The sequence below is a fragment of the Rhyacophila brunnea genome, unplaced genomic scaffold (genome assembly GCF_057557595.1).
Source record: "Rhyacophila brunnea isolate RB1 unplaced genomic scaffold, BYU_Rbru_1.0 scaffold_22, whole genome shotgun sequence".
Lineage (NCBI taxonomy): Eukaryota > Metazoa > Arthropoda > Insecta > Trichoptera > Rhyacophilidae > Rhyacophila > Rhyacophila brunnea.
Window position 1 is genome coordinate 32,821,286 of NW_028232882.1, and position 12,781 is coordinate 32,834,066.

The 12,781-nt window shown below is 35.4% G+C and overlaps 1 protein-coding gene across 1 annotated transcript; it reads left to right on the plus strand.

The window, feature by feature from the left end:
• Positions 1-394: 394 nt before the first annotated feature.
• On the plus strand, positions 395-817 carry LOC147070475 (uncharacterized). Its single transcript, XM_085949954.1, has one exon. The coding sequence runs from the start codon at positions 395-397 to the stop codon at positions 815-817; it is 423 nt and encodes a 140-aa protein (XP_085806080.1).
• The last annotated feature ends 11,964 nt before the right edge of the window (positions 818-12,781 follow it).

Consider the following 12,781-nt stretch of genomic DNA (forward strand, 5'->3'; position numbering starts at 1 on the left):
CTAAATAAAATGAATAGTAATTACATTATTGTATATCAGGAAAAAAAACTCTTGTTTCCATGTCTAGCAAAATTTGCATATGTTCTATATGTTTTAATAATATATTACTCGTTTTTCGATCGTTGCCTGATAGCAAAGGGTTGCCTGTGTCTGGAAACTTGTACATATGCAGTTCGCCGTATCACACTTCACCGTGAAATGTTGTATCGGAAATATATGGCCGTATATTAAAGACCGTCCAACCTCTCCGTTCTTGTCGGTTTACACTTTATAGGAAGCCAGCAGCAAACAAATTTTGAAAACAGCTGATATACTGGATTATTTGTTACGTTAGGTTAGATTTTCATTCTTGAATTCATGAATTTTGCCAAAATCAGCTATGAAAATTGAATTAATGTTCATATTGAATTTCTTCTCGGTCCTCTTATATGGAGTAGAGGCTTGGACGCTCACAGAAACGATTCTCAAAAAACTTGAAGCTTTTGAAATGTGGGTGTATAGGCGCATGCTTCGTATCAGCTGGAAGGACAAAGTTACAAATGTCGAGGTGATGTCAAGGATGAAAAATACCAAAGAAATAGTCAAACTAATAAAAACCAGGAAACTGGCATACTTTGGCCACATCATGCGGCATCCCGAGAAGTATCGCCTTCTACATCTCATCATTCAAGGGAAGATCTCCGGTAAGCGAGGCCCTGGTAGAAAAAGAACGTCCTGGCTCAAAAACCTCAGGGACTGGTTTGAGCTCAGCACTCCATCCCTATTCAGAGCAGCGACGGACAGGGGCCAAATGGCCAAATTCATCGCCGACGTCTGATAACGGATATGGCACACAAAGAAGATTGAATTTAATAAAATTGGAGTCCGTATAGTATACGGTCATCTCTTTCCGATAAGAAAGCTCACGGCGAACTGTGCCACGGTGAAATGTTTTATGTACAATTTACATATAACCAAGATTGCCACACACTACATAGAAATCTGAATGAAAATACAATCAAATAATATCTATACTACCCTTCCAAAGAAGAAGGCAGTAACTCGTAAAATTTGTGAAATTGAGTTATAAATGCCATGCGTTGGGTAATTTTGAAAGCTATATTATTTATGTTCACTTTAAAATCCGTATTATCACTAAAATACCGTTAAAATCCTTACATAGTGAAAAAATGGACATCTGCTAAAATAATTCACATTTCTTAGCAAAAAGGCAGTCATTGTACCTATTTATTGCAGTTACTGCTTGTTTATTATTACTTTGTTTGTATTTTGACATCCTACTAATAAAAAATATCACCGTTTTTTATTAATAATGCACAGTACTTAATACATTTTTTTTGTTTCTTTATTAAACACCACAACAGGCCGTGAAGCCCAATAATAGTGGTAAAACTCCCAGGCTAGAGGAATTTACGTATTAGATTATGTAAATATATTTTGACCTCACTGGGAATCAAACCCAAAACTCCGTGATGGAAGGCCAGCGCCTTGCGCACTGTATCACGAGAAACAAACACATTATGCCATTTATCTCGAAAGTGTGTGAGAATCAGTTACTGTCTTATTCCTTGGAAGGGCAGTATATACCTAAATTTAAGAAAGCGAATCGTGCTTAAGTGTGCCTCCAAACCTGTCAGAGCCAAAAACCTCTACGTACCTAAAATCACCAGTGTTTGAGAGTAGATTTTGTGAAAAAATTAAATCTTCGGTAGAAGGTCTGTAAGGAAATTTAATTGGTATATTTGTTTGTTTAATTAGAGCCGAAAAACAATAATAACATTGATAACTAGGTACCTAACAATTTTCAGACAACATAAACATGGACCCCTCCAAACCAACTCACCCCTCACTACACTCGGTCTTAATCAAGCGTACCACGAGGCCCTACGTTTGATGTGAAGCATCAACGGTTGTTTGCACCTAAGAATGTCTCAAGAGCAGATATCCAAGACAGTTATAATTAAAAAACTAAAAATATTTATGAAGCAAGATACAAAAGTTCACCACCGCAACAGAAACGTGTAGCGGAATTTCATGAACTTCCAATCAAAAAAATTCTCATTTTATTTACTTGGCAATAATTTTTTGTCGTATATTTTAATTTATTCTAGCGACATTTCAAATAGGGGAAGTCAATTAATTATCTAGGAGTTTTTAACTTATATTTACTTTTTATTTTCGGGGGTGATTGACGATGGGTTTTTGTTCAGGATTTAATAATAAAATTGTCCTTTTACCCCCTGTACTGGAATTAGTAGGTATGCTATGTTTTTTTTAACAAAGAAGCGTATATTTTAAGGCCATTTTGGACTTTTCAAACTGTATTTTATTCGTGGTTGTATTGTAGCTTTATTATCGCAAGCTTCGGAAACGGCTCGAATTTTCACATTATGGGTTTCCGTTTTAAACGATTTAATGGAAAACCACAGTGTTACAATTCTAGTTAACGCACAATGACGCGTTTAATAAATTAGAAGGCGTGCGAAAAGTATATTAGTCTATGGGCGTGCGTATGCGAAATACAAGTCAAACCTACCACAGTACCACACCAATCTTGAATGACATTCATTAGACATTATTTTGCAAACTAACTTCCCTTTGTTAACTTAATACACATACCCATATAGTTCTGAATTCGCTCGTTAGCAAAAAATAGCTCACGGACATTATACAAAGTGAATTTCAAAATGCAGCACAGAGTACAATAGTCTAGTGCTATTATTTGTAACAATAATAAATTGAACCACGGGTGACTCGTCAGTAGATCAAGCATCAAGTTCGCGAAAATAATTATTTCGCATCTAGATTTGGTTACAGTATCTGCAACGGTCACAGTTACAGCTCGCTAATGAGTAGTACCCGGCATTATATTTCCAAATATATGAATGAAGTAAAAATTGACATCTGGCTTACTGCTGAAATTAGCTACAAGCGACTTCGCATTACATGTTCATTTGAAGACAACTTCACATTTTCTACTATGGTATTATTCCACTCAGGGAAATCAGAAATAATGGGAACTCAAATGCCTAACGGGTAAGGAGAAGCAGGCAACCGATCTCGAGTAAGGAAGAATACGGGTTAAATTTAAACAAGTGTCAAGAATACGCCATAGCCGGCTCGCACATCACAACTCGCCTTGTGTGCCTGACGGCCATAAATCAAAACTTCCGAGACCGCCGCCGAATGTTGCATGCTACAACCTCGCACATCTGCCTAGCGGCAAACGTCAAACGCGAAAAAGAAGAAGTCTATTGTCTGCCATTTTTATTGTGTTGATTGTATGAACAAACGTCAAACGCGGTGACCAGTGATGAGCGAGCAATGACAGTGTAGACAGAGACAGAGACAGAGACAGAAATGGCCGATTGTGCGGGTGTGCGCATGCGCGGAGTCGACATTTTTCGAAATCGACATGCAGGCTCTAGCAAACGCAATTCGTCGCATGCAGGAGCGTCGCAGCGTCGCAACTACTGACACTGTTCTGACAACTGACATACTGACAACTGTTCTCGGTTTATGCATTGACGCTCAATTAATATTGGTGTATTACACACACTATTGCACGTGCATAATGCATGTTTCATTTTCTTAGCACACTCACACATTCAAAACCCTGCATCAAAATGTAGCGTATTGAATATAGCCCATCGGAATTATATTTATTATCTGGTCTGTGACCGTATACTATACGGTCATCCCTATAGCACCGAGATGAAAAAATGACGCGTTGTTCTGTATTTCTAATTTAATTACATACTTATTTTCTACTGTCTTACCTTTGTATTTCGTTAGTTTTTATTATGTATTTTGTAAGTGTTTTAGGTACAAGTCGGTTTACAGGAAGCCAGGCGAAAACCGCGCCAGTTTTCATGGCTGATTTTGGCAAAATTCATGAATTCAGGAATGAAAACCTAACCTAACTCAATTTAACAAATAATCCAGTATAGCTATTCGTCAGCTGAATGCAGGACTATTCTAACTTACATTTTAAATTTTTGATGAGAAAGTTTTTTAAAACAACTTACTGAAATTATTTATTATCTTTATGGATAAATGGATGCACCATATTTTAGTAGGATTAGTGATGAAAAAAATGGTGCATACACTTGTCTATATAAATAATAAATAACTGAAGTAGGCTGTTTCAAAAAACTCTTCTGCAAAATATTTCAAATGTGAGTTAGAATAGTTCTGCATTCAGCTGACGTATTTTCAAAATTTGTTTGCCGCTGACTTCCTGTAAGTAAACCGACAAGAATCCTGTTTTATTTAGACTTGAGTCTTATCTCAGTACTATACGACCCAAAGAGGTTGGACGATCTTTAATATGCGACCATATATTTCTGATTTCACGGCGAACTGCATACGTACAAATTTCCGGACACGATTTATTATATGCAGTCGTTGATTCATGAACAATTAGAAGAATAAAATCAGATAATGTTGAAATTTTTGGACAATCATTCATTTAATAACTATTAGGTACCTTTCTATGATGGTTCAATGTATAAATAATGTCACTTTTAAATGAGGTCTAGATGAGTAAATATATACATAACAAAGATGTTGAAAACACCTTATATTTCCAAATGTATGAATGAAGCAAAAGAGGACATCTGGTCTCAGTAACGTCCCGTGGGGGTAGGCAGATTGAGCGTCGCTTGGGGGCGGCTGTTACTCGAAGAACGCCATTTGGAATCATTTGGAATAAATAAAAATAGCTACATAAACTTAGTAATAACGAAAATATCTTTCCATTAAAAGAATCAGCTCGCTGGTTTTATCGGGTTCGCGATATCTAGTTTACTTCCGTTGCCCCTCTTAATGACCAGAAACGACACGTGCAGATTTGCGAATAATTCGTTTAATATTTTGTTAGTAATGTATCCATACAACACATTTCTGAGATATTGGACTCATGAAAGGATGATAAAAATACTGTATAAAAAAATGAAGCGGCATTTTGGTGCTGGCTAGGGGCGGCATTTTATCTAGGTACGTCAATGTCTGGTCTACTGCTTGTTAGCTACAAGCGACTTCGCATTTCAGGTTCATTTGAGGAAAGCTTTACACTTCTACTACCTATATTATTCCACTGTAATTTCAGATTCACCCAATAACTTACACAGGTACTTACTTATATTATGAGTGTATTATGCATTTACATATTGCCAAAATAAGCCTTGAATACTTAAATTCAAAATATTGAATAGTGTGTAATTAAATTTGATTTCAATTTGACATTCCATGCAACTCACGTCATATCGTATCAAAGCAAACATTTGAATATAAAATTTAGCGATATATTATATCCACCTGCGGAAATAATTATGGCCAGTGGCGGCTCGACGACTTTCTAGGTGGTGGGGTTTAGCCATTAATTATTAAATCTACTTACCTACCTACTTTCATATAATATACATTACGTACCAAGCTACTTACAATAATATGATTTTATAAATGAGAAAATGAGTAATTTTTCAGAATAAATAATATGATTATCTCAGTCGTTACTTAATCACACCTCAAAAGCGTACTTAATTAATAATAATGATTATTATAGACTTATCATTATCAGTTTCATATAGGGGTCATTTGATTCGCTCCCCAGTATGAGTACACTAACGCTAATCCATTCACATCCTTTGTAGAACTAGATTTGTACTTTGGTGACGGGATGAGACTGAGTGACCCGGGTCAGCGTAATAAAGTAGGTATATTATGACAATGATAAAAATATCGGACGTGTATTGTTGACATGATAACGATATGGGGATGGTCCCTACTAACCCTTAAGGTAGAGCCGCCTCTGATTATGGCAACCAAAAGCAATAAGTACACTATTCTTAAGACGAGTAATAGCGCCTGTTTGTACGCATGCATGAATTTACTATCACCAATAGTGTGTAAATTAAACTATCGCGATATTAACTACACGCAAAATTGCTGCCTGTCTCGCTAATCTCATTCTCTAAACATAAGCGAAACGCGTTATCATTTTATGGTGCTATTTCACCGGATGTGAAAATTGGAAAACATCAAAATGCTATGCGCGGAGTTCGTATTTTATGGCTGCGACAATACGTACTGTCAACAGTAAATCCGTGCACGTGTAAACGGACTATACTATAATCACAATACGATGGCGCAATATGATAGAGGGAGAAAGCGTGTCAATAGGTATAAGAACAGAACAGATAATAAATAGAATACCGATAGGCAATATTCAATACGCCGCATGGTAAAGCAGGCTTTTGAATGTGTGAGTGTCCTACGAAAATGAAACACGAATTATGCACGTGCAATAGTGTGTGTAATACACCAACATTAAATGAGCGTAAATGCATAAACCGAGAGCAGTTTTTAGTATTCGACGAAAAACTTATTCTTAACACGTGCGTAAGTTTAACCCGGATTCTTCCTTACTCGAGTCGGTTACCTGCTATCGCCTTACCCGTTGTGTATTTCAGTTCCCATTATTTCTGAGTTCCCTGGGTATAAGTCTCTTTGTAGAAGACACGTTACTGCCAGCACATTATAATATTTCACTAGATATCTACCTATTTAAATCGGCTAAAACTAAAACTGTACAATCGGCGGCACCATTGATGTCTTCATTTGATGATACTACATTTATCATGTGTGGTTGGACCAATTATGGTCGCTTTTCCCACCTAACTCAAATCCCCAGATATTGTCAAAAGACCAGGCAACCAGCAGTCACGGGTCATGAGTCGAACGTCATTACGTTACCTACTTCAAGACAGCGGACGCGCCTAAGCTTGCTAAAGCTAAGCCGTCGTTAGCCACAGAGTGACTCATCCAAAACACATATGTTCGACCTTCTTTCCGCTAAATCTTAACGTCGCGTCTATCTTCCATCCTAAACTTGTCATCATTATTTATCCAAAAACCCAAGTGAAATCGTGAGAGTGACATTCCGAATCGTCTGTTTACCAGTGCGTGAACACCAAACCAGCTCCAGCCCTCTCGACATAAAATGTCAGTGTCTGGCACCCTGATAAACCCCCCCCCCCCCCTAGATTCATAATCCACAAGCATCTTCATATTACAGTCCACTGCAAAAAATGCAACCAATGTGATAATATGAAACAAAGCCTATTTTTTATTTTGATAGCATGTGTCTATTAATTATCTCGAGACTTTTAAATCTTAATCCTACGACACTGGATTACTGAATAAGTTCGAATTATTATCGATTGCAGTACCTACTTAATTCGCTATTCCCACGAGCAAATAAATAGCAATTTTAAGTAATTCTGCTTATCGAAAACTTTAGCACGGGCTGACAGCGGCTATTTGTTAAAACAATACTGTTATTAAAAAAAAATTCAGGTATAATAATATATAATTGTCTTTACCCCTGGCATTTGAAACTCATTTATAGGTATCAACCCACCGAGTGCACTTAAACCACGCTGCAATTTAATAAGCCAACCATATTTTAACTGTGCGAATTTTGAGATTGTGGGTTTTTTATTACGGCGCCATATATTAGTATTGCGCAAACCGTGGAACCGTCATAGGACTAAATAAAGGTACCTAAGTCACATTAATTAGGTACCTAATATTTTTTTTAACTCGGTGTGTGTACTTGTACGCGCGTTATACTTCTTTGGCGATACAAAGCAAAATAAGCCGTTATACCTGAGTATTAATATTACAGTGGATTAGGTTGATGAGAATGTACGCGATTCATCTGTGTCTCATATAGCACATGATAATTGTAATTTAATTATTGTATTGGACCAAAACTCAACTTTGCCATACAGCGGTTATAATCAAAGACACCAGTGGATGAAGGAGTTATGTTATAAAATCAAAGTTTTGAGGAAATTGAGGTCAAAGTTTTTTTAATGTATTTTTTTTCAGTTGAGGATAATTTAACTAGTGATGTATTCAAGTGGTAACTAAGGATCACACAATTTTACTAGCGTCAGAAATAGTTTGTTAAAATCTTCAAATGTGTAATTTATTTATAAAAACGTGTACATGACACCTATATCCACTAGAGAAAATAACAAAATAAAACTAAAACTAAAAAACATAAAGTAACATAGTCCCTTCATCCCTTGCCATAATGCCAGACCAATGATTATTTTAAGATGTTTGATACATCCATATGAAAGATGGGTACATAACACCTTCATCCACGCAATAAAAAGACTTTGTCATAAAATGTAACATAACACCTTCATCCACTTGTGTCTTCAATCGATTCAGAAGTGCCCATGATGAATTAATAAAAAATCAAATTTTAATATATCACAAAATTTATTTATTTATTGAAATATAATTTTACTCATAAATAATACTTACATAAATATAGCCTCAAATCTTGATACACAATCTTTACAATGAAAAATAAATATACACTCACTTCAATATAAATAAAGTTTTATGAATATAAATTAACAGTGTAGAATGTTAGTCACCAGAAATTTGTTTATATACAGGTATATATTTATTATGACACAATATTGGTTATATTTACAACAGGTGCTCTTTACGTGGTTGTATTGAACGACTAACTAAATGACACTATGCGCATGCGCATGTACCGTTGAGACCGAAATGAATATAGTCATAATAACAAATTATGTGTTACATCGGCGCGAGCAACTTCGTCACACGCCAATAATAAACTCTGATCTGTTTTCCCAAATGCGCCAAAATAAGTATAACTTCAAAAAAAACTTTGTCAGTCATACATATTTGTTTACATTGAACTAAGACTATAATATAAGAACAAAATTTACAGATGGACAGCAGCAAGATAGGTGCTGTTAAAATATCGCACTTATTGCAACAATAAAAACCAGCTTCGTGTAATTGTTACAATAAGTGCTAATATTTTGATACAAACCTACCCTAAGTTTGATACTATTTATCAATTTAGTGTTCGATAAGTATAGAATAGACCCACTGAACAATTTGATATTTGAGGGTTCGCTACATGACGAAATAATATATACTCACATTTTTTTTATAACCATGCCCTTCCTTTTCCGTACAAGATGGTTGAGGGTTAATTACATTGATGTGCAATTAATTATGTTCCTCTTTATATCATTAATTTTATTTATGGCCTGGATTAAATATAATAATAAATTTAATTTAGGTATATTATAAATTCTTGTTGTTTAGTTAGTATTTCTAGGTGAGTTCTCAGAGTCCATCGCACCTTTTCTAGTAATGGGCATTTGTTGATGACATGCCACACAGTTTGAAATGTGTAGTCGCCACATGGACAACGGTCATCGTCCCTTAATTTAAATCTTTTTAGGTCAACACTTAATAATTATACACGCTTCAGAGAGTATTGTAAGAGCCATTGGTTAAAATGTCATAATTAAGCATGGTACCTTTAGCATAGTGGTCTATGTGCGTGGGCGCGAAACCCGAGAAATGCAGGTTCGATTCCTGCGTCTTACTTACTTTTTTCAAAAAGATTTTTTCTATTGGTTTTAATATATTATTTTCTCAGAAGTGTTTTCAAAAATGATGCAAGTATTTTAAATAATTCGAATGTCACATTCTTAAATCTTGTGAATTATTCGTTGAATAAAAAAAGTAAATAATTAAAAATTATAAGCAAGTTCAAGGAAGCTAAAACACTATATCTTGGAGTAATCCGTGACGTCGGTTATGCGTCGATGACATTGAGCTACTTCACAAGGTGCTTGTTGGCAAGTTTAAAAGCGGGCGAGTCAGCTAGTGCGATTGTGATGACACACAAAACTTTCCACTCGCTCAGAAGCCAACAAGATAGCGAGTTGAAACTCATTTTTGGTAGATACTATTTTGACAGGACGTATTGAGTAGTTTCTTTATTTCCCGGGAGGTCGCCACTATCACTCTACTGCGCAGACGCATATCGGCCCACACGCCAGCATGTAGCGTGTAAAGTAGCCCGGCTTTCAACTTTTCTCGGTAGATTGTTTACAATCTGCTTGTTAGCTAGTTTGATGATGACACTGGGCGAGTTTACAAGCAGATTGTAGATTCGCTGGCATGTAGCTCATGTCATCGAGCCCTTAGTAATTAAAGTAGTAGGTACCTACCTACTTTGATTTAAAATACAAAAGCCTTTAGCCAATAGTAGCTTAATTCAGAAAACGCTTCAGAGAGTATTATAAGAGCCATTAGTTAAAATTTGTCGTAATTAACTATGATACCTTTAGCATAGTGGTATATGTGCGTGGGTGCAAAACCCGAGTGATGCAAATTCGATTCCTCATTAACAAACAGGATAACAAACACAACAAAAAGATTTTTTCTATTGGTTTTAACATATTTTGTAAGTGATTTTAAAAATTATGTATGTTTAATATATACTTACACATTAGACACTTAATATAAGTACATATACACATTGATATAATCATCCGGCTGAATAATGTGTTATGGTGCTCAGGAGTAGTTCATTTTAGGGTTAGAGAAGAGGATGGAGGGGGGGATGCGTTTCAGAGACTCGGTACACACTTATTATATTTCAATAAGAGCGAATAAAACACAACTTGTAATTTGACACCTCTAAGCAAAATTGGATTTATTATTAGTGACACAATAAAAACAGATGTAAAAAATTAATCTTTCAATTGTCAATTGTAAATTCCAATGGAAAGTTTACTGAATATATTTTAATATAATATTAGCTAACAATGAAAACATATTTTATTGCAGTGTTAACCAAAGAATTATTTGAAGTACCTAAATACTGCCTAAGAACTACGGACACCTCATGCAGCAAAATTATGGCATGCGATCAATGACATTAATATGGACGAAGCATCTGGAGAAAAAAATTACACTCACTTTTTTGTCTGGTCTGCCAAATGGCATAATCTGTTCTAACGCCATTACAATAAAGGTGATATTGCTATAAAGGCTTGAATTCACTAGGGGACAAATCATGCAACATGAGGCACAACATCTACGTCGATGTTTCGGGAATGAAGCCGCGAAACATGTTTCTTGTACAAAATGCGGACACACTACGACGCAATGTCGCAGAACATTTGCTTGTACATACTTGTCGCCGAAACGCGATAGCCGCCAAAGTGACTCTTATTGCAATATCATTAGAGCACATTTTTGTCTTTCAGGCCTTGTCATGCGATGTCTAGACAAATTTTATTATCCGTTTTACCGACTGGCGTCTTTTACCAGCCGTTGGAGCCAGTGGCACTTCACCTTTTTAAATGTATATATTTAATGAAATTGAGGACCTGCACAGAGTTGTTTGGATTATAACCAGAAGATATTATTGTATGATCTTTTTGTAGAATACCCACTCCATACTAAGATAATCTGCTCGCAAAAAAGTTATATAATTGTTTGTAAACTTATATCACTTAACAAATGCACGTTACAAACATTTGAAACTCTACGCACGTCCTGAACCGCAAACATTGTCATCAATTTAAATGTAGTCTGGGCAGTCCATATCATATAAATTTGCGAGATTTAATCAAAACAACATTCGCCGAGACCACGCGGCGTTACTTTTAGTGAAACAAAATATTTGTAAACACGTCCACACTTTCTTGTTTGTGCATTTTCATACGTTTTCCATCCGTGAGAAATACAAAAAAACGTGCACATTTGTTTAAAATACTTAGTATGAATTGTTTTTATACAAATATTTGCATACAATTGATATGCAACTTTAAAACAGTCTTTAAATAATGTTTATTTATTTACGAGGAGACTTATCTTGATTTGGGACTTGGCATAACACTTGATGACGATTCCACGACGTTTTTATTGTAGGTGAATTTGTATTCATATAATAATTGACATTATGTAGGCATATTGAAAGATCTCGGCTACACACGCCTACGTAAACAAGTGTAAATTTAAAATTGTAATTAAAACTGTTCATTTTATTATACACGCGAAGTTAAAGGCTTCTAATTATTCGGTAAGTATAAATACGCAAAAACAGGAAGTATCTTATTAAAAGTAGTTTATTAAAAGTTGGGAATAATTTAAAATCAACAAGTAAAAAAATAATCATTGGTAAGTATTCAAATAAATGTGAGAAAGTATTTAAAAAAGCACAGGGAATTATTAAAATGCTCAATAGCTAGTATAAATATTTGTGTGTCAGAATAGATTAAAATTTGGGCAGAAATAATTTAGTGGGCCGCTTTTTAAATTTTTGTAGGATAGTATTCTTCTCTGGCACTCCAACGAGGGTTATACCATAGACTAATAAATAAGTTAGTTGTACCATATTTTTTGTCTATGGTTATGTTGTACCTTGACAGAGGGTCTAGGACGATTTGGCACCGCGAACTGGCCTCCGCCGATTGGCCTCCGGTAATTGGCCGCCGGTACAATCGGACGCCGGCCCAATTCGACGCCGACCCAATTCGACGCCGACCCTACTGGCCTCCGGGAGATTGGACGCCGCACAGTTGAATTAAATGCGCAAAGGAATAGACGTACGTTACGATTTGTTGGAGTAAATAAGCAAGTCAGTTTAATATGCTTCTATCTTCTCAGTAGTCGTACCTTATACATTTCGCGCTTGACACATTTTTAATATAGATTGAGAAAAATTATTATGCCTTATGATGTTTATTAAAAGAAAATAATTCTTCCCTCGCTAAAACTTAAAGATGTGCATAATCAATTAATTTATTGTCTATACATGGGTACTTATTTATATTTACAACAAATATTAAAAATAATGTTAGATGTTAGAATGAAAATTACATGATATTTCAGCGTTTTATCGACTTAATAT